Source organism: Anguilla rostrata, chromosome 14, assembly GCF_018555375.3.
Source record: "Anguilla rostrata isolate EN2019 chromosome 14, ASM1855537v3, whole genome shotgun sequence".
NCBI lineage: Eukaryota > Metazoa > Chordata > Actinopteri > Anguilliformes > Anguillidae > Anguilla > Anguilla rostrata.
Window position 1 is genome coordinate 24538149 of NC_057946.1, and position 23547 is coordinate 24561695.

Sequence of the window (23547 nt, forward strand, 5' to 3'; positions counted from 1 at the left end):
CTCCTTTGGTAACAAGTGGAATTGCATCCTAAAACTGCACTTTCTGCCCTGTTCCAACACACCAACTGTTACATTGTCACTAACTAGTCAGCTTTTTGTGTGCACAAAGGTTCCAGTTTATGACATCACTCCTATAATTTGCATATTCTTTGTGAAGTGGACCATGATAGGTTTGACATATTTGTGATGTCACAAATTTTGCTTGCACGTTTCCAACTCCAACAATTCAGGGAAGTACAGAAAAGCTTACCATCTACAAACGAAGACTGTGCCCTGGTGACAAGTTCCACACAAAAATCTATCTGTATATCGAAAGCCATGCTTCCAAAAGGCGTCAACCAATAAGAAAACATGTTTTTGAGAGGAGGGGTCTTTTAGTCCAAGCAATGAGATGCACATTCAATGAGAAAAATGCATAAAAGTTTGACCAAAAAAAGAGCCTTTTTTTAAGCAAATGTCAACACTATTTTATTCATAAAATATATATTAAAATTAAAATCACAATGATTAACAATACTAATCTTTAGTGTTGGTCTGTGTGTCGATTCTTAAAAAGGAACAAAACCTGAAAAAAGTGCCCAACATTTGTAACACAAACAGAGGACAAAATGAAGGAAAAAAAAATCAGTCAAAGCAAAACAAACAAATGTCCTCACAAAACCATGGGGAGGGTGGGGCAGCCCAAGCGTGTCACGTCTATACACACGTCTACAGAGTACCCGCTGTAACATACAAGATCAAACAGGTTCTACTCAACACACTTTAAAAAAAAGAAACTAAAGAAAATACAAACAAAAGAAGTAAATTTCACATCACACACCTTGTAACATCATCGCTTTCTCCAGCATTCAATCTCATCTGCTTCTGGTTAAAACCACATATTGGGCCGGGGGGGGGGGGCTCTTTGGGGAGTGGGAGTGGGAGTGGGGGTGGTGGTGAGGGTGTGGCATCAACCAGCTGGCATATAGCTGGATGGGTACAGCATCTTAAAGATCGCGATCCACGACAGCGCTGTTCAAATCAACTGTAGCCAAAACAAAATGGCAGCTAAGGTTAGCGCAGCAAAAGGGAACAGTGCCCGGGGTCCAGGCCGGGCTGCCAAGCCCTGAGGTTTCACACCACTGACCTGAGCCCCGTCTGCGCTGAATGCAGTCTGCATAGCAGACAGGCTGTGGAATTCCCCATTTCACTTATCTTTAAAGCGTACACCCAGAGGGTGCCTTTTTGTTGTTGTTGTTGTTGTTGTTGGTTACTAGAGCATGGTGGCCAACCTTAAACGAATCCTGGGGTTACGTGTAAAATGAACTCGGGGAAGAGACGGATTTGCAGCACCAGCGGCTCACCTGTTCAGACCGACGTCATGTTAATCTCCGGCCCGCCACGCCCTACTGACCCTAAAAGGTCAACAGCAGTTACAGGCACGCCTTGTTATTTATCACATAGCCAAGATTGTGCACACGCCCACTAAAGAGAGATGGATCAATACAATACTGAGACTGAGTGGGGAGTGACGTTTCATATGCAGATGCTGTAAACCTCTATATATATGTATATAAAAACAAAACAAAACAACTAACATCGCAAAAGCTCAACACAATATTCAGTCACATAATTTAGTAATATAACATATAAAGGGTTGGGGGGTAGCAGCAGTATGGTATAGGAGATGCATCATAGACAGAGACATGCAGCCAGCAGCGCCTGCCCCGTAAGCAGGTCACTCATCAATCATCCCATAATAATCTTTCTCAAGCCCCTCCCCCTTAAAGGTGGTCAACAGCTAAGATATCCAAATTCAGCCACATATTCAGCACTTCCGCCTTAAGCCTCATGTGGACGGAGTCAAGTCAAGTACACAGGGAGTTATACTAGTTTCAATTGAGAAGCAAGAGACCCTTATCTAGGGCACACGATATAGCTCTGATCAGACATAATGTCCACTTGTAAAGCTGGGTTTTTACAGAAGCAGTGTGCGTGCCCGGCAAAGGCTACAATGGCAGGGACCCAACTGGGAATTAAACCTGCAACCATGGCCTGACTGTGTCACTACTGGCATCTACACCAAACCCAGTGCTGCATATTCTGAATCAGAGAAACCGATTCAACTCTGTACAGATATAGTGAGGTACAGTGAAAGCACTACAGCCACCGCCCTTAGTGTCGAAGCCAGATGTGCTTTACCCCACATGAAACCAAAGGCAGTCGGAGACAGGAAGGTCCAGACCTGACCTCAGTTTACAAACTGAGCTGAGGACGGTGAATGAGTGACCCCTGCTGGCAGACTGAGGGAACTGCTATAGGACCGCCAGCTGAGAAACGCACATCAAACACTCACAAATTAAACACGTTGCATATTATTCCACATTTTCAAAAGCGAGGGGGGGGGGGTGGGGGTAGGGGGGGGGGTCAGGGTGCACCACAAAGCACCACAATGCAAAAAAATCCCCAATCCACAGGAAAGAAGCCCACATTCCCAAAGCTCATACACAAGCACAGACACTGCATGTGCATTGCCACTGGAGTAGTCGGGCTGCATCACAAGGTCCAGAGGGGGGAATCTTTTGGGTTTGGGGATTCAGCTCTTCATCGACGAAGCTTGGCATTTTAAAGAGGTCTTCATTTTTAAAAGTCCAGGTTGGGGTGGGCGCTTAGGTGGGTTCTCGCACGGAACGTGGGGAACCTGCCTGGGAAAAGGCAGCAGCAGAAAAGGAACAAGCAGGAAAAAAAATAACGCAGGAAATATCTTCTCCAAATACTGCAAAATATACTCTTCTGTCCGCTCTTTCTAAAATACCCTGCACCAGTCCTAAAGACATTCCACACAGAATTATTCACTACAGCCCACGGGCCACTTTGAGCCCTACAGCCCTGGGGGAGAATTAGAATGTTCCAGAAAGGCTGTAAATTTTTTGTTTGGCGGGTGGAGGGGTTGGGGGGAAAGGCGTCGCTTGGAAGCAAGTCGGTCCCTCCTTTGTGCCAAAGATAAGGTAGTCGATCCACCTGTCTGTCAATTTCATATCGGCAGAACTTCCCGCAAAGTTTACCAGAATTCCGACAGATTTCTGACAGAGAAGGGCAGGGGGCTCAGGAGGATTTGGTTTAAAGTGTCCCATTCTAAAATGGCTTAGGAGGGCGAGGACAGCACGGAGGGTGAGGTAAGAGAAGGAAAAGTGCTCAGGTGTGTGACTTTGATGGCTGATGTGCTTATGTCTACGTGGAAGTGCGTGCGTCCATTAGTGTGCTACACGTGCGCATGCTTGTGTGTGTGTGCATGCACGTATGCGTGTTACATGTAGCGTGTTGAGTGTTGAACGTTCCGCATTCTCAGTTTTCAATGATAAATGGCACGGTGAATCTCACACATTTGGTGTTTCACTGATAATTATCTATTCTGTACCTGTTCTAACATTATTTTTTATTTTTCCCATGAAACGCAAGCATAATATTCGGTGAAGCTTGCGCTGGCACATGGAAACTCCGGAAGCTTTGGATTGGGCCATCCGTTTATCACAGTGAGTAAAAGGTTAAAAAATGAGCATCAGTTCAGTGATGTCACCAGTCACAAAAAAAAAAGAAATACTTGATTGCCTAATCAAGGTCTCTCTTAGTGTTTAAAAAAAAGCACATGAACATACTGTATACAAATGTCTTGCACATACATGCTAATGCACATACCTAAATTATATAATCAGATATTTTAAAATACTTTCTTCTTCTTCACCCACATGTCAAAATGTGGCAAGTAAATCAAAATTTGAAATTGATGCAAAACTGAGAATGCGCAGCACTTTAATGTATGTATGTATATGTACGTGTACATGTGCTCACGTGTGAGTGTATATGTCCATGTGCTTACATGTGAATGTGTGTGTGTGTATGTATATGCACATGTATTTATGTGTGTCTCTGTGTACATATGTGCATGTACATGTGCTTGTGCATGAGCGTATATGGACAAGTATGTGTTTATCTTGTCCATATACATATATGTACATGTATGTGTTTGTGTGTGAATGAGTGTACATGGGCATGGATGAGTTTGTGCGTGTAAGTGTGTATATGTACACGTATGTCTGTATGAGAGTATATAAGTACATGTATGTTTGTGTGTGAGTTTACAGTATATGTACATGTATGTTTGTGTGTATGTATGTATGTATGTATATATGCACATGTATGTGTGTGTGTGTGTGTGTGTGTGTGTGTGTGTGTGTGTGTGTGTGTGAGAGAGTCTGTGCGCGTGCGTGTGTGTGTGTGTATGTGTGAGTGAGTCTGTACGCTCAGGTGAGTCGCTCAGTCCTCCAGGCCCTGGCGGGAGAAGAAGTCCTCCAGCTCGCTCAGCCGCTCGATCAGCATGATGTCCAGATCGGCGTCGTCAGGCCGGCCCCTCCGGCCACGCCCGCGGGGGCCCCGCAGGACCCCCAGGCTGGCCCTGGCGCGCCGTTTCCGTGGCAGTGTGAAGTCGGGGAAGTCCAGCACCCGCTTCCTCTTCTGCTGCCCGATGCACACCAGCGCCCCGTTCTTCTCCTTCGGCTCCTCGAAGATCGTCTCCAGGCTCCTGGGAAAACATGGAGGAGGAGCCATGTCACCTTCAATCAACCGATTCAATTGAACCTGAGCACACAGCACAGCCCTGAACCTGAACACACAGCACAGCACAGCCCTGAACCTGAACACACAGCACAGCACAGCCCTGAACCTGAACACACAGCACAGCACAGTCCTGAACCTGGGCACACAGCATAGCCCTGAACCTGAACACACAGCACAGCACAGCCCTGAACCTGAACACACAGGACTGCCCTGAACCTGAACACACAGGAAAAACACTACAGGTAAGAACAGCAAGCTCAGTTCACTGACCTGTTGGGAGTTGGTGAGCGATAATTTTTGTTTGTATAAATCTCCTCCAAGCTGAACTCCTTCTTTTTCAGCCTAGAAAGAGAGAGAGAGAGAGAAAGAGAAGGATAGAAAGAGAAGAAACAGGAAAGAGAGAGAGTGAGAGAGGGATGGAGATAGAGACAGAGAACAGATAGAAGGGGACAGAGAGGGAAGAGAGAAATAAACAATGAATTAAATTCTGTTAGGCACAAATGTGACTGAGGAGGCAGTGGAGAGGGGAGGGGCTGAGGGCCCTGCCTACTGTACCTCTGCGGTTTGGGCAGGCCCATTGGCGTGAGGTTATTATCCGGTTTGGGGACAGTCTTGCGGATTCGGATCTGGGACACCCTCTTGGATCGCTGGCCCGGCTGAGCCCCCACACCACTGTCATACAGACCCCCCTAAAAGTGAAGAAAGGTCACATGAAAATCACATGACAAACTCAGCAAACTTACCGTTCAGCGAGTCTGCGAACGTACACTCGCTAAGTCTGCTAACGTACACTCGCTAAGTCTGCTAACGTACACTCGCTAAGTCTGCTAACGTACACTCGCTAAGTCTGCTAACGTACACTCGCTAAGTCTGCTAACGTACACTCGCTAAGTCTGCTAATGTACACTCACTAAGTCTTGCTAAGTACACTCACTAAGTCTGCTAATGTACACTCATCTAACGTACATGTAACTGCTAATGTACACTCCAGCTGAAGTCATGCAACGTACACTCGCTAAGTCTGCTAATGTACACTCGCTAAGTCTGCTAATGTACACTCACTAAGTCTGCTAACGTACACTCGCTAAGTCTGCTAATGTACAGCACATTCAGTAAGTCTGACATTGTACATTCAGTAGGTTTGCTTATGTACCTGACTAAATGTGCTATTGTATAGTCAGTAAGTCTGATAACATATTCTCATTAGGTCTGCTGATGTACCCAGGCGAGTTGGCACGTGTGTGGTATCGTGTGTAGTCACAGCTGTGTGTGGAATAGTGTGGTGCACCGTGTGTGTTAGGTGGCGTGTGTGCACACGTGTGTGAATGTGTGTGTGCACACGTGTGTGTGAGTGCGTGTGTGCACACGTGTGTGAATGTGTGTGCACACGTGTGTGTGAGTGCGTGTGTGCCCACCTCTCTGGCGGCACCGCGCCCGTGCAGCCCCGGGTACTTGACGTTGGCGCTGGTGAGCGCAAAGCTGTGCGCCGGCTCGCTGGGGGTGTGGCGGTGCTGGGGCGGGTCCAGGGCAGCCTGGTGCCGTACGCGGTCCGCGGAGAGCCGGGCCTTGGAGATACGCCGTGAGGGGGGGCGAGAGGGAACTGTGGCCAGAGCCCTGACTGGAGCGCTAAGGGGGAGAAGCAAAATTTTATTTATTTTAAAGGAGACCAGACACTCCGCCCCCTTAAAGCACTTTCATAATTTTCATTCAAGGGAAAAGCAGAGAGGGTTACACACACACACACACACACACACACACACACACACACACGCAGACGCATACACACTCACACTCATCCTGGAGGGGAATCAAACCCCCCAGCTGCACAGGGAGGTTGGTAACAGGCCTACTGCAGCCCTGCAAACCGTGAGGTTTAAAACAAAACAAAGGCAGACGTAGCGACAGCGTCTTTGTAACACTAGTTAGCGCTAACTAGCTTTCACTAGGGTAGAGGTACATGTGATAGCACTCCACAGCCCTGGAACTACATATCCCACAATGCTCCCCAAGTGGTTTGCTTACGCTTTGGTTGGAGACCTCCTCCTCTTGGTAGAGGACTCCTGGCTGGACCGTCGCGCGTAGCTATGAGCACAAAAGACACGGGAGTTAGGAGGTGCACTTCTGTAACACTCATTTGATAGTTTATGCTGGAAAATATATATACTTATTTGAAAATAGCAAAATGTTGTTGTCCAGTGAGAACAACCAATGTTCTTTTGATTCTCAAAGTTGAAATAAAGCATGTCAGTGCAGACACTCACCTGTGATCGTTGTCCAGGCCGGGTGGGGCGGTGTGGTCCGGGAGGGGCGGAAGAGGGGGGTACGTGTCCCGGGCAGTGAGGATCTGGCCCAGGAAGCGGTCCAGAGTGGAGCGGGACAGCTTGGGGAGATAGAGGGGGAGGCGGCATGTGTGCCGGACCAGGAGGCGGAAGAAGGCCGGCGAGGAGAGCGCCAGGACGGTGTGGAGCCCCGCCGGGGAGAAGCCGCCCCGGGCGAGGACGGACAGGGGGAACGGTTCGGGCCGCGTGGTGGCGCGGAACAGCTGGGACAGGCCCCAGGGGAGGGCGGGGGGCGCGGAGCCCAGGAGCTGGTGCAGCGGGGCGGCGGTGCGAAGCTCCGGGGGCGGGAGGGGGAGCCACAGACGGGGCGACCCCCCCTCAGGCTCACCGTCACCGTCCTTCCGAGAGGGGGACCCCGGGGGGGGGAGGGGCCTGGCCCAGTGGCGTTGGAGCTTGGAGCTGAACGCGAGGGAGAGGCCGTAGGGGGGCGGCGACGTCGAGTCGGGGGGGGCAGGGAGGGGGGACACACGACCGGCCGTCTCCGACAGCTGGATCAGCAGGGGCTTGCCCTGCCCGGGGGCGGAGCAGCCATTTCTGGGCGTGGCCTGTTTGAAAAGGGGCGGGGACGCCGCCGAGGCCCAGCACAGGGGCGGGCCCGAGGAGTGAAACGGCATCAGCTGGCAGTCCGGCCCCCTCCCCGCCGTCCAGGCATCCGCACACGCGCTCACCAGAGGGGGCGATAAAGTGCTTTCCTGAAGAGGGCCCAGGGGAGGGCTCGAGGTCCCGAAGTCCAGGGACTTCAGCTGGGTGTAGGGGCCGGACGGGGAGAGGGACTGGCCGCCCTGCCTGACCGATCCCAGAGTCCTCGGGCCCAGGAAGTCCCCGGCCTGCCTTTCCTGTCTCCCGAAAGACGCCCCTCTGTTCCCCTGCACCCGCCCCTCGCCGCACCCGCGCCCGTCCTCCGCAAACCGGCCGGCGGCCGCCAGCAGACCCACGTAGGGCGGCGACCCGGGCGACCGGCCGCCCCCGAAACCGGGCCCGGAGCGGACCCCTCGGCCCTTCTTCCTCTTCTTCCTCCTCTTCTCCTCCCCAGCATCCTCCTCTTCCTCGCTGCTGGACAGAGAATCCGCTCTTTCTCTCCACCTCCCCTCCACCCTTTCGGACGCCTTCTGGCAGTGCCAGTCCCTGGGGGGCTGCTTCGGGAGCGGGAGGCAGGCCGGTGGTTTGGGCGCACCCTGGTGGTCGGAGGTACTGGATTCGGGGGTCGGCCGATCCCCGCGCAGGCCTGGGGGTAGAGAGAGGGTCACGTGCCTCGAGCTCGAGCGCCCCGCCCTCCCTTCCAAAAGTGCAGCGCCCCCGTGCTTCAGAGACCGCGGCAGCGGGGAAAGCTTCTCCGCGGCTTCCGGAAAGGCGTCCAGCGGGACCTCCATCCCAGGAGTCCTGGTCTGGGCCGGGACGGTGGGGGGCAAAGAGACGGGGAGGCGGCCGGGGGGCTGAAGGGCAGCCGCGGAAGGCACCGGAAGGTCAGAGGGGAAATGTAAACGTTGAGGGAGCGGGCGCGCCGCGGGAGGTCTCCCCTCCAAGCCGTCCCAAGTCTGGGGGGGCGGCGGCGGTGGCGGGACGGCGGGCGGCCCCTCCTCGTCGTCCCGGTCCGTGGACTCCATCTCCGAATTCAGCAGCCAGCCCAGCGCGTCCCGCCCCTCGTCTCCCAGCTCCACCTCCAGGTCCTCGAAGTCCGACACGGGCGAGTAGTTCCCGGGCAGGCAGCCCTGCGACACGGCAGGGGGCGGGGCCTTCCTCTGCGGGGGGGCGGGGCCTCCGCTCTGCTGGGCCGCGCCGCGGCCGGTCGGGGACGAGGCGCCTGTCTGCCAGGAGCACACTCCAGCGCCCCTTCCGCCCGGGCCAGTTTCCACAGCAACCGCGTTGCCACAGGGATGCAGCCTCGGTGACGAGAGCTTGTCTTTATCCTCAGGCGTACCCGCGTCTCCGCCTACAGGTGGACGGGAGAACAGCACGCGTAAGGTAACGGTATCACCACGCGAATGCGTGGCCGCGAAATCGTAGGAGTAAACATAAACCGAAATCCCAAAGGAACATTGCCTGCACCTTCTTTAATCCATCCCGCAAAGAATTCAGGCTGTTCTGGAGGAAAAAGGGGGCCCTGTCTGGTAATAAGATGTTCCTAATAAAGTGAGCACAGGGTGTATACGTTACATCATGTGTACGTTAGAGCATTAAAACTGCGCTAGGGAGATTTTTTTTTTCATTTTGCACTTAGCTCAAACTAGTCACATTTTGTGATTTTGAAAAATTAAACTCCCCTGTTGATGACCCCTCTCCGCCCCCTGTCCCGCCGCAGCCTCACCGTGTGCGGGTGATGGGTGGTGGGCGGGCAGGCTCCTGCGCAGCTCCTGCAGCTGCGCTCCCAGCAGGCTCAGGCCGTTGGCGTGGGCGGTGCCCTGCTGGCAGAGCCGCTCCAGCCGCCGCTCCACCGCCTCCACCCTCTGGCAGAGCGCGCCCAGCGTCCCCGCCAGCAGCCTCTTCAGCTCCGCCTGCTGCCCCGCCAGGAGCCGCTCCAGCGCGCCCAGCTGCTCCCCCGCCGGGCCAGCGGGGGGCGCCAGGGAGCGCGCGGCTGGGGGGTCCCACTGCAGGCTTCCCGGCATGCTCCCTGAAACAGGAGTATAAGCAAGGTGAGAGGGGAACTTTTTCATTAAATTACCTCTCAAACAGGGGCGTTCATTGCACAAGCTCTGGGTGCATATGCCAGGCTCAGTCTCCTACACCTGTATCCTATACCTCAGGCTCCTATAGCCCAAAACCCTATACCTCAACCCCTGAAACCCAACCCCTATACCTCAGCCTCCTATACCCCAGACCCTAACCTCACCCTGTAACCCAAACCCTATACCTCAGCCTCCTATACCCCAGACCCCTATACCTCAACCTCCTATAATCCAAACCCCTATACCTCAGCCTCCTATACCCCAAACCCTTATACCTCAACCCCCTGTAACCCAAACCCCTATACCTCAGGCTCCTATACCCCAGACCCCTATACCTCAGCCTCCTATACCCCAGACCCCTATACCACAGATTCCTATACCCCAAACCCACTATACCACAGGCTCCTATACCTCAGACCGTTATACCACAGACTCCTATACCCCACACCCCCTATACTACAGACTCCTACACCCCACAGCCCCTATACTACAGACTCCTACACCTGTCTTCTATTTCTCATTCTCCAACATCTCATTCTCTCCAGACCTGACTGACTGGGTTCTGAGCCGTTAATCTATAAAGGAGAACACGTTGGATAATCCCATCTGTTGGATGTGCAGGATTAAAGTACAGTACCGCACTATTACTGAGGCTATAAAAATAAGCTTGACCAGGTTCACAACTTCACTCTGTGAGAGCCCGGCACTGAATAGGGCAGACAGGCCTGTACCGTGTCCCAACTGATCACAGCGATCTTCATGTACAGGAGAGACACATAGGATCAGAGGTGCGTTCAAGTTCAGCGAACAGAGGCGAATGTTCGTGGCGAACATGTTTTCTTTGAACAGTTCAATTTGAACAGCTTTTTACGAACATTCCAAATTGTTTGTATTAAACATAAACAGACATGGTGACGAGAGCATTTGTACTCACAGCCGCTTCTGTGATCATCAATGATAAAAAACAATAGCTAGCTAGCGAACAATAATAACATTGGCTAGCGTTAGCAATAACATTATTGAAAAAACGAGCACACTTAAAGGCATCTTCAATTGAAATACCCATCTGGGAACATTTCCCTCAGTCCAGTGTCCATTTTTGTTCGCTGCAAACTACCTTTTCAGACCGTTCGCTTATGTTTGCAAACGTTTGCGGTGAACACTAAGCTAACGGAAAAAAGTCTGAAATAGTTTGCAAACGTTCGCCTTGTTCGCTGAACTTGAACGCACCTCTGATCAACTGCCTTGTAGTTGCATCATGTTTTATACGACACATAAAGACCAATCCCACAATTTCCTTCAACATCTGCATCGGCCAGCGGCAGAGGCAAAATCAGGTTTATCAGGCATCGGGATCAGCCCGTCTGCGATACGAGTACACGAGTACCCCGGTGAGCCCCCCGGTGTGAGAACATTCCAGTCTTATGAGAGAATTCCACGCTACCTTCTTTAAAAACGGTGGCCTGAGGCTTGCTTCGGACTCCGTGTCTGTCTGCAGCAAGAACCTGGCAAGAGAGAAAGCCCCAGGGCATTGCTATCAAAAACTGGAGTCGCATTTTTAAAAATGTATGACATAAAACTTCACTTTGGGGCGCACCCTTGGGCCCCGAATCGCACCTGGGGGTCCGGGGCTTCCCTGTAGCCCGTGTGTGTGGCGGCGGTGGGGAGCCGTGTGCTGCTGGAGCCAGGTCCCGTGGACAGGGGGCCCCCCACAGGCTCCGCCCCCTTTGTAGGCTCCTCCCCCTGCAGCCCCGCCGCTGGCTTCCATTGGTCCCGGCAGGGCGGGGAGCCCTTCGGGGGCCGCTCCTGGTAGAGGAGCGGGAGGGAGCAGTGGCTAGCTGCCCCCGGCAGGGGCATCTGCTGACCCCCTCTCAGATCTGCCGGAACAGTGGACAGCATCCTGACACGGGCTGGCAGAGGCAGAGAGAGAGAGAGAGAGAGAGAGGGAGGGAGGGAAAGAGAGGGAGGGAGGGAGAGATTTTATTAAACCATCCTAGTCAATTTGTTACATGAACATTTAAATGAAAAAATAAATAACAAACAAAAAAAAATCCATCAATACACACATATAATAAACAAAAAATAAACCTGATCCACAAATCATCAAAACAGACTCCTCCGACTCCACTCAACACCTCCCCCCCACCCCCATGAAAATATAATCTCATAGCCCTCCTCATCATCGCCACACACAAACAGCACCCCCAATACACCATGACCTACAAAAACGCTTCAACATTGTCATTCAGCCTGTACTGAGCACACTCAAACCTCAGGTTCACAGAGACTACCCTCCTCATCATGCTCACTAAATCCGTAGACCTCCGGTTTAAAAATGTGTTCCTTCTTGTGAGCCATATACTCAGTTTGTCTTGCTTGTGCTAATGCTTAAGAAATACCTTGAGCAAGGTACTTATGCCCTCAGTATATATCCAGCTGTATAAATATAAGTGCTAGGTAAAAAAAAGTTGCATAAGTCATGTGTATGTCGCTCTGGATAAGAGCGTCCGCTAAATGCCTGTAATGTAATGAGTAATGCACAGGCCACCTCACGCCTGCAAATCTGCAGGTGGCACAGAAAATGGCGAGCTGCTTGAAGACAGAAAGCTGCCACCCAGTTTTCCAAGGCCACCAGGCCCAGTCCCCCATCCTACACAGCTGCACAGGGAGGTATGGGACCGAGCGATGACCTCACCAAAAGAAACCCACCGACTTGCTCAGAATGCTCTTAAAGAGACGGTCCAACTTTTTGGGATACTTGCTTTCGGGGAGCCTTACCCATAGTTATACACTAAGATTCATACAGTACCAGTTTCATCCCTGTGTGTCCAGTACAAAAATATTAGACAGTATCTAGGAGCTGCGTGCCAACTGTGCTACTTTTATGAATGGCTGCAGACAGAAGCAATGTTAGCTTTGCTAAGTGAAGTGATGAACATACAGCTTCCAGCATCTCCAAAAGCTGAGTTATTTACACATGGTAAACATAAAAACATAAAATGAGATCTTAGTTGTTGTACAGGCAGCTAAATTCAGAACTATAACTGACAAATAACCATGTACCCATCCAATAGGCACAGTGATAGCTGTGCAGCATCGCTTGAAGTGTGAGTTGGAGGTTGCCAGGTATATGTCACTAACTTTAAACTTGCGCTCCCACTGCAGCCAATAGCACTACCTACTACAGAGGGATGGAGAGAGGGAGAGAAAGATAAAGAGAGAGAGGATAGAAGGGAAAGAAAGGAAGACAGCTAGGAAAAAGAATAGATGGAGTGTGGGAGGGAGAGAGGGGGAGAGAGTGAGACAGAGAGAGGAAACAGGAGCATAGCTAATTAGCATTTATTATTTAATAAAATGAAAATAAAACAGGATTACTGGGGCAGTGTTCTTAAAGAGACCTATTCTCACATCAGAGGCCTTGAAGCTGGAAATACATCTCTAAATTAAAGGTTTAGCTGTTTTTAAGTATTTTCTGAACCAATAGCTGGGAGTAATCCACATGCTTTGCTCTAGGTTTCCAACAGTGGAAACAAGTTCTGCATAACAATCAATTTTAACAATACAACAGTCAAATAATCACACAGACAAGTTGCTATAGTTCTAAATCTTATTAAAGGACTTATATTTCACATTTGGACTTTAGTACTAGTGCATTTCAATCATTGAAGACAGAAAACATTTTTTGACAGAGAATATTTTTTGTAAACGGTGGAGCTCAGTGTAGAGCAAACAGAGATGCTGAACAAAAAGACAAATTGGATATCGCAATATAGAGCGAAAATAAGTTTCTACTCGACACAGGAAACCGTTAATTTGCCAGCTCTTATCTGGAGTCATGTTTTTTTTTTAAACGTCAAAAGCCAAACAAGAAACCTTCGGACTAAAACGGCTTTTTATCACCTCAAAGATATTTCAAGAGACATCCTCTTTCTCCAAATGATACCGAAAAACTCACACACGCTGTGATTACCGGAAGACTGGACCGCTGCCATGCAGTGCTCTGCTTTCTGGCCTGCCTAAGAAAGCAGTAGAACATACTCAGTTATGTACAAAATGAGCCCTAGCCTCAGAGTCCTAACTGGAATGAACAGAGAGCACACTAACTCCAGCATTAAGGTCCCTGCACCGGTTACCGGTTAAATATAGCTGATTTTAAGATCCTGCTAAATCTGTACGTTATCTAGCCCCAGAGTACTTGGGTGACACGCTGCCAAAAAAACGTTCCCAGCAGAACTCTCAGGTCCACTGACTGCAAGCAGTTGATCGTCCCCGAGGCCAAATCAAAAAACATACAGGCGTGCTCCTTTCAGCTCCTGCAGGCCTTGGCTCTGGAATACTCACCCACTGGATCTGACGGTGGTTACATCAGTTGAGGTCTTTAAGCACATTGCTTAAGACATACTTTTTAAAAAAGTTTGGCTTATATGTGGAAGTCGCTTGACCGGTAGGTGTTAAATCTGGTTTGTATGCAAGTGTGTGAGATGTTCAGTTATGATGATTGTTTTCATACGTCTCTTTTCCGCACTGTGCTTTTGATATTGTTCGTGCATCTCTGTTTGTGTAAAGCACGTTGAACTCGATATGCTGGTGGACATGTGCTCTATAAAGTCTGATTTGCACTGCCCGTAATCAGTGAGGAAAGTGACAGGCGTTACGGCAGGTCTGCTAAACGGTTTAATGACCGGTTAAAGAGAGTGCACAACATCAGAACCTTTCTTTAAAATACCAGGAAATGCAGGTTTTAGTCAGTAAATCCAACAGGTCGTTTTTAAAAAAAAAATTTTTAAGGTCCAGCGATTTGCACCCGGATTATGTGATTTTTGGATTGGCAGAATCTTCCGCCAGACTTCAATTTTAACGACTGGTCCTTTCTCTGAGGCTAAGAACCCAGATAAATCCTCCTCGCCTTTGACACTAATGCGACCATACCACTGCCATCTGTGTTCTACGACCCCATGGATTCTAATCCTACAATTCACACAGCCTCCTTCACAACCACGCTCGACTCTGGCCAACATGTTGCACTCGCACCCATAACTCCACAATGTCAGTCTTCCAGAAAAGAAAGAACTTGGCACACTGAGTATATTGCAAATCTAGTTCAATTAGCTGAGCTTTCAGTAAAAAAGACCTTCTTCAGAACATTTTTGTTCTTGTAGCACCTGAGCCATAATCGGGCTGAATGTGCGGACGTATTTTCACAATTTAGTCTTCCAGTAAAGCAAAGAGCGTTTTCTCTGTCCCCGTCACGGTTTTTTAAACCCTCAACATAAAGCTGAGATCAGTTTTCAGCCCAATGCATGGTGACACCATGAATAACTTCAGGGCTCTGCTGAAGGACAGGACTGGGCACCAAAGGATATTCCGTGATTTCCACAGTCGGTGCTGAGGAACGCCGCCCAGCTTCCCTGGATAACCATTAGAGTCAACGTTATTAACAGAACTGTTCGTTCCTCTAGTTCCGGAGGGACCGCCTTGTCACGCGGCTAACGGGGTGGACACGGCGGCATAGCGGTTAGCACTGCTGCCGCGCAAGGAGGAGGTTCCGGGTTCGAATCCGGGTCTGACCGGATCCTCTCTGCGTGGAGTTTGCATGCTCTCTCCATGTTCGCGTGGGTTTACTCCGGGTACTCCGGTTTCCTCCCACACTCAAAGACATGCGTGTTAGGTGCGCTCCTGCAGTTGCCCTTGACCAAGGCACTGGCCTCAGAACTGGAGTTGGTCCCCGGGCGCTGCACTGTGGCTGCCCACTGCTCCTAAGTAACCAGGATGGGTCAAATGCAGAGGACAAATTACCCCATGGGGTTCAATAAAAGTATATCTATATCATCTAACGTTAGCAATGGTTCTGAGGCAGAAAGAAAATTCCCAGAAAAAACGCTTTCCCTGGATATCAGCACAAAGCACCTGCTTGTGGCCCTACTATGGCACCACTTCTTCTCTCTCTTAATTTATGTACCTTTTTCCCGCTATGGTAAATGACTTTGGCAAATGATTCTTTTAAATGATCAACATGCTGGTTTTTAGTTTTCTGTTTTGAAACATTGTGCCTGACACTCCTTGACTAAGTGGATTGGGCTACCCACCCAAACCAGTGTCATGGGCCACATTAACCCTTTGTGACTCATCGTGTCTGCCATTATTTTTTATTAAGATCCCATTATGTTTTTTTTTTGACATTCCTATAAAGGCTTTTCACACAGTGCTCAGTGCGAAACAGGCCAGGTGCTCTGTAATGTAATGCTACTTAGTCAGATACGCCAAGGACCAAGTTATGGACCTTACTGCTAATATACAGTATACACACATTTATAGGTATTATAGGCATGGATTACAGACCACTGGCTCATAACTTGGTAGATGGCATACATACAGATCCCATTGAAGTAGTATTCGCACAGATGTGTGCATTTCTTAATGCCATTTTATTCACCCTCAATGACCCTACATTCTACAAAAATATTGGTTCTACCAAACATTTGTTGATTTGCACATCATGACGATTGATCTGAAACTACTGTAGATATAATTCAAAAGTCTAAACTTTCGAGCTCCACTGTGCTACCGGCTATGCCTGAATAAAATGACAGAATTCAGAATGGCTTTAGAATAAATCAAGGACGTTGGTGCGTGCCCATTGAGCGACTGGAGGTCAGTATTTCATCATGAAACGCCATTCCTCTGCACCATTACAGTTAACAAAAGTTCACTTTTCTCTTTACTAGTGACCGATCCAAAAACTGAACTTAGCCAATACAAGTCCAAGAAAAAAAACCAATACGTCCATTGAAAAATCCGTGAAAATAAGCGAAAGGGCATGTAGAACGCCGCACGTAAAGAAATCTGCAAATCCCGTGCGAGATGCTACCTGTCTGGCACGAGCATGAATGAGGGTGCAGCGCGTGTAGCCTCTGATCAAATGGAGCAATGATCGAAGACTACAGCAAAAAGCTTGAAATCTCACCAGCTGCTATAGCATACTAGACATACCTAAAATGAGAACATTAGCATTAACATATAAACAATCAAACAGTAGCCGTGTTCACAATACTGACACAAAATGGTAAGCCTAGCTAATTTAGCGTCAAAGTTATCCAGGTAGGTAGGTAGCGTTACAATAATAACGTTGGCAACATAAGGTTAGTGAATAAGTAAAATACACCGTCGAAGGCATCGACGGAATGCGATAAGTTTGCCAATTTAATGAATGTGTTATGTAAAAACAGACATTATGATGAGGCGAGAGGAAGTACACTTCACCGAGTTGTTATTGCTACTCTATCTATATGACTTGCTAGCTATGTTAAGCAGCAACCACCTCCCAAGCGATCGACGTCGAAGGCCCCCACATTCCACTATAAATTTAAATACGTTTATACAGATTATGATAGAACAGAGCAACCTCCACTCTGTGCCCGCTGTTCCGTACCTTCTCAACTGGCTCTGTGGTTGGAGGGATCAAATCGTCCCTATCTTCAAATCTCCATAGCTTCCAGCTCCATCCCGTTGTCCCGTTGTTGGAAAATATCTCCTCGGTGTTGCGAGTGCCGCTTCCGGTGCACATCGTCTACTCAGCACAAGGGAGGAGTTTAACTCCGACCAGCATCTGATAGGCAAACACGCCTGCCAATCAACTTTACAGCGATTAAAATTCACCCATTCTTCTATTCATTCCATATGCGTGTGATGTGGAGTGGAAGTCACCGTCACTCATAGTAGTGTGGTTGTGCTTTCGGGACAGTCAGTCGTTCATTTATTCGCCCGTAGGCCAAACCTTCGCCCATACAATATAGGCCTCATATTTCAAGCTAGGCACATTATACCTCTGCATATTGTAAAACCTACAGAGCATTGTTGGTTTATGATAGAAATATTAGCTCTTCTTACCATTCTCACTCCGTGGGGCAACCCACGCGCACTTTCTATTGGTGGCTGTAGGAGATGCGCAGTATTCTATTGGTGGCTACACTTACTGTATGCGTGTGGCATTGTGGGATACCGGGATAAACGGGCATACACATATATACGGCTATGTAAACTGGTGTCCGATTAGTTAGGTCCAACTAAGTTTGCCTGACGGGGTATATGTTCTAAAAAAATCTTGAATTTTATTTATAAGTTGTTGCAGTGTGGAGTTTGTTGTTTTCCTAAAGGGGATTGGGGCTCAGCGTGGGTTCTCCAGTGCGCCATGTTATTGCGAAATAGCCGTCTCTTTATCAACATTCATTGTCAGTTAAGTTTAGTCGGACGTTAGTTGAGCCTACGGTTTTAGCGCAACACAACGCAAGGCTTTCCTCTGGAGGAAGTTCTGCTCAGTCAACTCCAAGGTTGTGCGTGAAACTGTAATGGGAGTGCATAAACTGCTTTGCGCTTTAAAGAAATAGAATAATTTTCATATCAATATTAAATTAAACGGTCAGATTCCTCTTCTCAGTATTAAGCTGCATCTGCACGTGGCTGTGAACGTCTGGCTGGAACAGAATTCTGAAGAATTCTAGTTTAGAATTTAGTTTATCTTAAAAAAAAAAAGAAAAAGATATTGAGTAGTTCAAACCAACGCCACTCCACTAGAGGGTGCTGCTCATCACTGCTGATTGGGGGAAAGTGGTCAGTGTAGTTAAGACGGTACTACACCTGTATACAATTAATGGTTTCATTCAGAAGTAGAAATTGAATATACAGTAGGCTATATCATTGCAGAATTAACACTTGTGATGTATTATAATACACCACCGAATGCTATTGGGCTCTGCTTTGCGATCCCTGCAAAATACACTTTTCAATGTGATTTGTCTGTAAATTAAAAGGCATAGCCTAATAAACCCCAGCTGGTTGCACAGTCAAAGGGCAATATTGTCAGCACCACGCCAGGTTACAGATCTTAGTAATCACATGAATTACTCGATTACAGCGATGCTTGACCTCTCAGCGCTATTACTTAACGCAGCTCCAGGCTCCTGAGTCCTGACACCTGTAACTCATTCAATTTCTGTTTCATTTTTTGTTCCCAACGAACACTAAATATATCCGAGATGGACGTTATTAGCTTTTCTTCGTGCCCCTCCTTCCTTACCTCTTCAGGTAGAGGCAGTAATTTGATCATATGCTATGGCAATGACATAAATCTTTACTTTTTGGCAGTCGTTCACCTTCCTGTTTGTCATTACCTGGCATTAGGGCGGCGCCGTTTACTTTCAATTTTGTGTGTATTGTCTTTGCGCAAGTGAGAAGACTAAGCAAAGTGAAATGTCTAGTCCGCCAGAAAAGAGAGTGAGATAAAGATCACCAGGGATAAATAATATATGTTACTTGTATCATAAACACGACCGGACTTCGAGAAGATTTTGACTCTTTTCCCATTTGGTCTGACATTGTTTTTGCAGAAGGGAAAAATTTGAAGGACAAATCCTGAGACAGAATGGTAAGCGATTCCATTAAAACCACTTACCCAGATAGAGAGAACACATGACATATGTACTTTCATTTTCTTAGTTGCTGATTGTTTCGTGTCAGAGGCTTCACTTAACTGCAGTTTCGCACTATAGCTAGAATGCACGAATAATTTCGTTGTCCTAGTTGTCTTTTTATATGAAGAGTTGTGCTCATATGGCGACAACAAGGTTTATAAGAACGTGCGAAGAATAAATCAATATGTGTAAAGTATTGCATTTTATATTATTACTGATATGTAATTTTTTACTGATCGGATATGCAATTCAAATGCATTAGAACATCATAAAGCAATTTCTTAAATACCTTTATTATAGGCTGCTTTTATGTTGTGCGGGCTTTGTCTAAGGCCTTTAATGGAAGACAGCATTCTGTTCCGAAAAGTATTAATTCCGCATTTCGACCCGAAAAGCATTAATTCCGAAAAGCGTTCCAGTTATATCTGCTACTGCTTGGATTGAGAACTTTTAAAGAGTTTCGAAGTTGTGTCAGGTATTACACGGTTGAAGGAAATGAGCTGTACCTACAACAGGCTACACACGAAAGAAATATCTTTCCTTTATCTCCTTGATTACAATGTACCAACCGGTCATTTCACTTGGTGCCAAGGTGCTGGGTTGACACTATGGCGTTTGTTTGCTCTCCCGCTCGGAACAAAAGGCAGACTCCGAACCTTTACAATTCGAACTAGACTGCAGGCCTACAAGGCTATGCTCAGTCACAGCCTAGCCTCAGGTTTGATCATAGAAGATTTAAAGAGAACGATAATAATAATATTACAAATAGCAAGAGGAGGGGAAAGGGTTTTTTTTTACTGTATGAAGGTCACAGTTTGAAAGAAAGAATCTTTGTGTTGCAAAAACATTGAAGTTCCCAAAACAGGTTGTGGGAGGCTTACAGTAAACGGGTCTTAAATTCACCTGGTGTCTATGTTGCGTGGCAGCTGCCATTCACATTATTTTATATTGGATTAAAGGTATGTCTTATCTGTTATTGACATTTAAAAAAAATATATATATATATTATGCACACTTATTTTTGCATAGGATATGTGGTACATTATGTTATTTTTGTTCTGTTTGTGCTATTTTAAGGACTTGGTTTGTTTTCAGAATAGCTACTCGTCCTTATTTTTGTTATCAAACAGTATTTCCTTTTGGAACCAGTTTTTCCTCTGTAGTCATCACTTGTACCACCTGTTTGTATGCATCGATTGAACCTACTATATCTCTGCCAGTAGGTCCCAAACTTTACATGCCCACAACCCACTTTTAGACTGACACATTATCTGTGACCCACCCCTTCTTAAAATGTTGTCTATCACATAGCCAAATATACTGTAGAATCAAAATCTGTATGTAACTTGCACCATGTTGAATTTGACTGCTGTGAATGGGTAAGGAGAGTTTTGGTGCCCTGAAATGGGCCACTATGCATAAAAAGTGCTGTAATCTCTACACGGTGACACAAAAATGTATAAAAACACCCTTTAATAAAAGGTGATTACTTGTGAATTGTTTGGTTATAAATCTAAAATAGTGAAGCACAGAACCAAATCAAGAAAAATGTCTTTTATTCCAAACAATATGGACCTCGCTGCATTGTATACATATATTTATTTAAGCAGTTCAAGTTTTTTTTTTTTTTTTTTTTCCAGTTCCGTTCAATCTTATTTTTATGGTGCTTTCAAACAGTACAGCATCTTTGTGATGCTGTACAGGAAAATGACACTCTCCACTGCACCTTCACTCCCTCCCACTCAATGAAACGCAAGTGTATGCTCTTGTTTTATTGGTATACAGCATGCGTCACATCCTCCCAAGTGAAGTTTACTAGCAAAAACTGGATTGGGACACAGCTGCCACTTTGCCCCAGGGTTACAAAAGCAGTCCCCCAATGAAGAGCTGAGCTCACAACCTTTATCTGTGTCTTAATATGCCACACTGCCACCTACAGACCACCATAGGTTTTCTTCGTAGACTGTACTGTTATCTGAGGTTTACATGGAGTTTTATAGGAAGCTGTTATTTTTGTGCAATATAAATTCAGCAGCGTTTCTGACTGTTCTGTGTAATCAAGGTAAGCTTGCAGTGGGTTTGGAATTTCAGTCACAGCAAGATATACTTTTGGCCATGTAGTGTATGTGGACAGCTGACATCCAACATCTCATCCAAAATGATGGGCATTAATATGGAGTTGGTCCACGCTTTGCTGCTGTAACAACCTCCATTCTTCTGGGTAGGCTTTATACTAGATGTAGGAGCATTGCTGCAGGGATTTGCTTCCATTCAGCCAGATGAGCATTTGTGAGGTTGAACACAAATTGGGAAGTTTGGTCTAGTTCTCAGTTGGGTTTCCAATTAATTTCACAGGTGTTGGATGAGTTTGAGTTCAGGGCTCTGTGCAGGCCAGTCAAGTTCCTGCACACCGTTCTCGATAAAACCATTTCTATATGGACCTTCCTGTGTGCCTGGAGGCATTATCATGCTGAAACAAGAAATGGCCTTCCCCAAACTTTGGGGAAACACAGAATCGTCTAGAATGTGATTGTATGGGGCAGGATTAAGATTTGCCTTCACTGGAACTAGCCCAAACCATAAAAACAGCTCCAGTATGTTTACTATAGCTCCAGGCTATTGTAAACATGCACTATATGGCCAGATACTTTTGGTCATATAGAGTATGTTTAGCTCACTGAGCTAAAGGTAGACATCCCACAGTCAAGGAATAATCTCACTCTTTTTCCGACTGTTGGGATTTTGGGAGCAGACACTCTTATGAATACCTCTGTCTGTCATTCCCGAGTGGATTCTTACATGAGTCGACTCTTATGATATCCCTTGTAAACTCTTATAACCTCCCTTATGAACTCTTATAATCTCCCTGCCTCTGTCATGTTGAGCTAGTAAACCTGAGTGTTTGAGTCTCTGCTGGTTTCACCAGGAGAATGCCGACAGCCGCCTTCAGGAGATGCAACACACGGCAGAAGAGGTGAAGGTCATCATGCACAAAAATCTCGACAAGGTCGAGGAAAGGTCAGAAAAACTTCAAGATCTGGATAAACGCGCTGACCTACTGCGGAGTCAGGTAAGACCAGGACGACGTATGCTAAACTCAAATGAAAGGTTTGGACGGTATCACCAATACTGGCACAACACTGTCCACTGTTGCCAAAACTAATTTCTGTAAAGGACAAAGTACAATGCTGTTGGATGAAACGGTAGCTCAATGCTGCCACAGTGCCCCCTAGTGTGCGCTGGATGGTGGCTGTATTCCAGTTCACTGGGGACTGAGAGAATAATCCATGGCTTCATTCCAATCGTTTATTTTCAGTCCTTGCATCTCTTCCTCGCATCCTTTCCTCGGTCATTAGCTCCACCAATGGGGAGGACGTGAGTAAGGGATGCACGGATGAGGACGGAGGAATCGAGGCAACATTTTTTAGGAAAATGGAACGTCCTTGCTCAATCAAGCGTCTGTTTGAAGCGACGTCAGTTATAGACGTGGCAGATGTAGATAGGTGGATAATTTATACATCACGTGTTTTGCCGCGCGTACCCTCCTATATTTCTCTGAGAGCCTCCTTGCTCCTCCGAGAAGAATTTAAAGGATTGGAATGTCCTTAAAGATGGTGGACCTCGATGATCGATCTCTGGGTCTGACGAGGACTGAGGAGACGCGGACGGATAATTTAAGCGTTTGGAATGAGCCCCAGGTCTTCGCATTGCACACTACTGCCCCCTCTGGTTAATTGAGGGCCCGCGGTCTACCTGCACAGCTGTGTGAGTGAAACTAGTGAGCTGCGGAGTATATGGAAAGAGTGACTGACATTGTGTGTTCTACAGGACACACATACTTAATTGTTCTTGAATATATCTCCCCAGAGCAAGAAATTTTCCAGGACTGCTGTGAAGGTGAAGAAGAGGAAGTGGTGGGAGAACATGCGGATGAAGGTGCTGCTGGGGGCTATAGTCCTGGTGGTGGTTGTGGTTCTAATCACTATAATCGCAGTGGCCTCCTCCAGCAGCTCCAGCACCGAGAAGCCTCTCCAAAACAGAGCCAGCACAACCCTGGCACCTAGTGGGGCTGTCGTGGAGGGGGTGGGAGGGAAGTAGCAAGGGAGAGAGAGCGAGCGAAAGACAGGGGGAGGAGAAACAATAAGAGGAGAAGACAGTGGGTGGATGTGGTGGTTTCTGTTTTTTTTTCCCTTCTAGAGGGAGTGACTGGTCTGTCCATACAACCCTTCGATTGGCAATTGCTGGGTAAAACAGTATAGCAATATTATGCAATGTAGCTGCCGCTATTCAGAGCTGACATTTAGCATGGTGCTTAGCAGATGGTTAACGTGCTCCAGCAGGACGATGTGCAAAGGGAGAATTCCTGTCCGATTCAGGGTCCTATGTGGTGCCCCTTTACTTGCCTGTCAGTAGTACACTTCTTAGATTGTCAGTTAGACTTGAAACCGCTGTAAATAAATGGTGCTTGTTGCACCGAAAAATAAA

General features: G+C 47.5%; 1 protein-coding gene across 2 annotated transcripts; it reads right to left on the reverse strand.

Annotated features, from left to right (window-relative positions):
- Positions 1-441: 441 nt before the first annotated feature.
- wu:fi75a02 (uncharacterized) lies at positions 442-17205 on the reverse strand. Of its 2 annotated transcripts, none has more exons than XM_064307511.1 (10): positions 16998-17205; positions 11213-11505; positions 11040-11100; positions 9238-9540; positions 6855-8862; positions 6616-6675; positions 6009-6219; positions 5149-5282; positions 4864-4935; positions 442-4558 (listed from the first exon to the last, which is right to left on the reverse strand). In XM_064307511.1, the coding sequence occupies exons 2-10, from the start codon at positions 11492-11494 to the stop codon at positions 4294-4296; spliced, it is 3396 nt and encodes a 1131-aa protein (XP_064163581.1). In that variant the 5' UTR covers positions 11495-11505; positions 16998-17205; the 3' UTR covers positions 442-4293. The 2 variants fall into 2 exon arrangements, with proteins under 2 accessions (XP_064163581.1, XP_064163580.1); XM_064307510.1 differs by having other exon boundaries at positions 17025-17204.
- Between the last annotated feature and the right edge of the window lie 6342 nt (positions 17206-23547).

Excerpts from the sequence above, each read along its gene's own strand:
- wu:fi75a02 (XM_064307511.1), bottom strand. The coding sequence starts at position 11,494 with ATGCTGTCCACTGTTCCGGCAGATCTGAGAGGGGGTCAGCAGATGCCC. Across the intron at positions 5,283-6,008 it reads GGCGCGGTGCCGCCAGAGAG|GGGGGTCTGTATGACAGTGG; the intron begins GTGGGCACACAC and ends CTTCACTTTTAG. Across the intron at positions 4,936-5,148 it reads GGCCTGCCCAAACCGCAGAG|GCTGAAAAAGAAGGAGTTCA; the intron begins GTACAGTAGGCA and ends CTCTCTTTCTAG.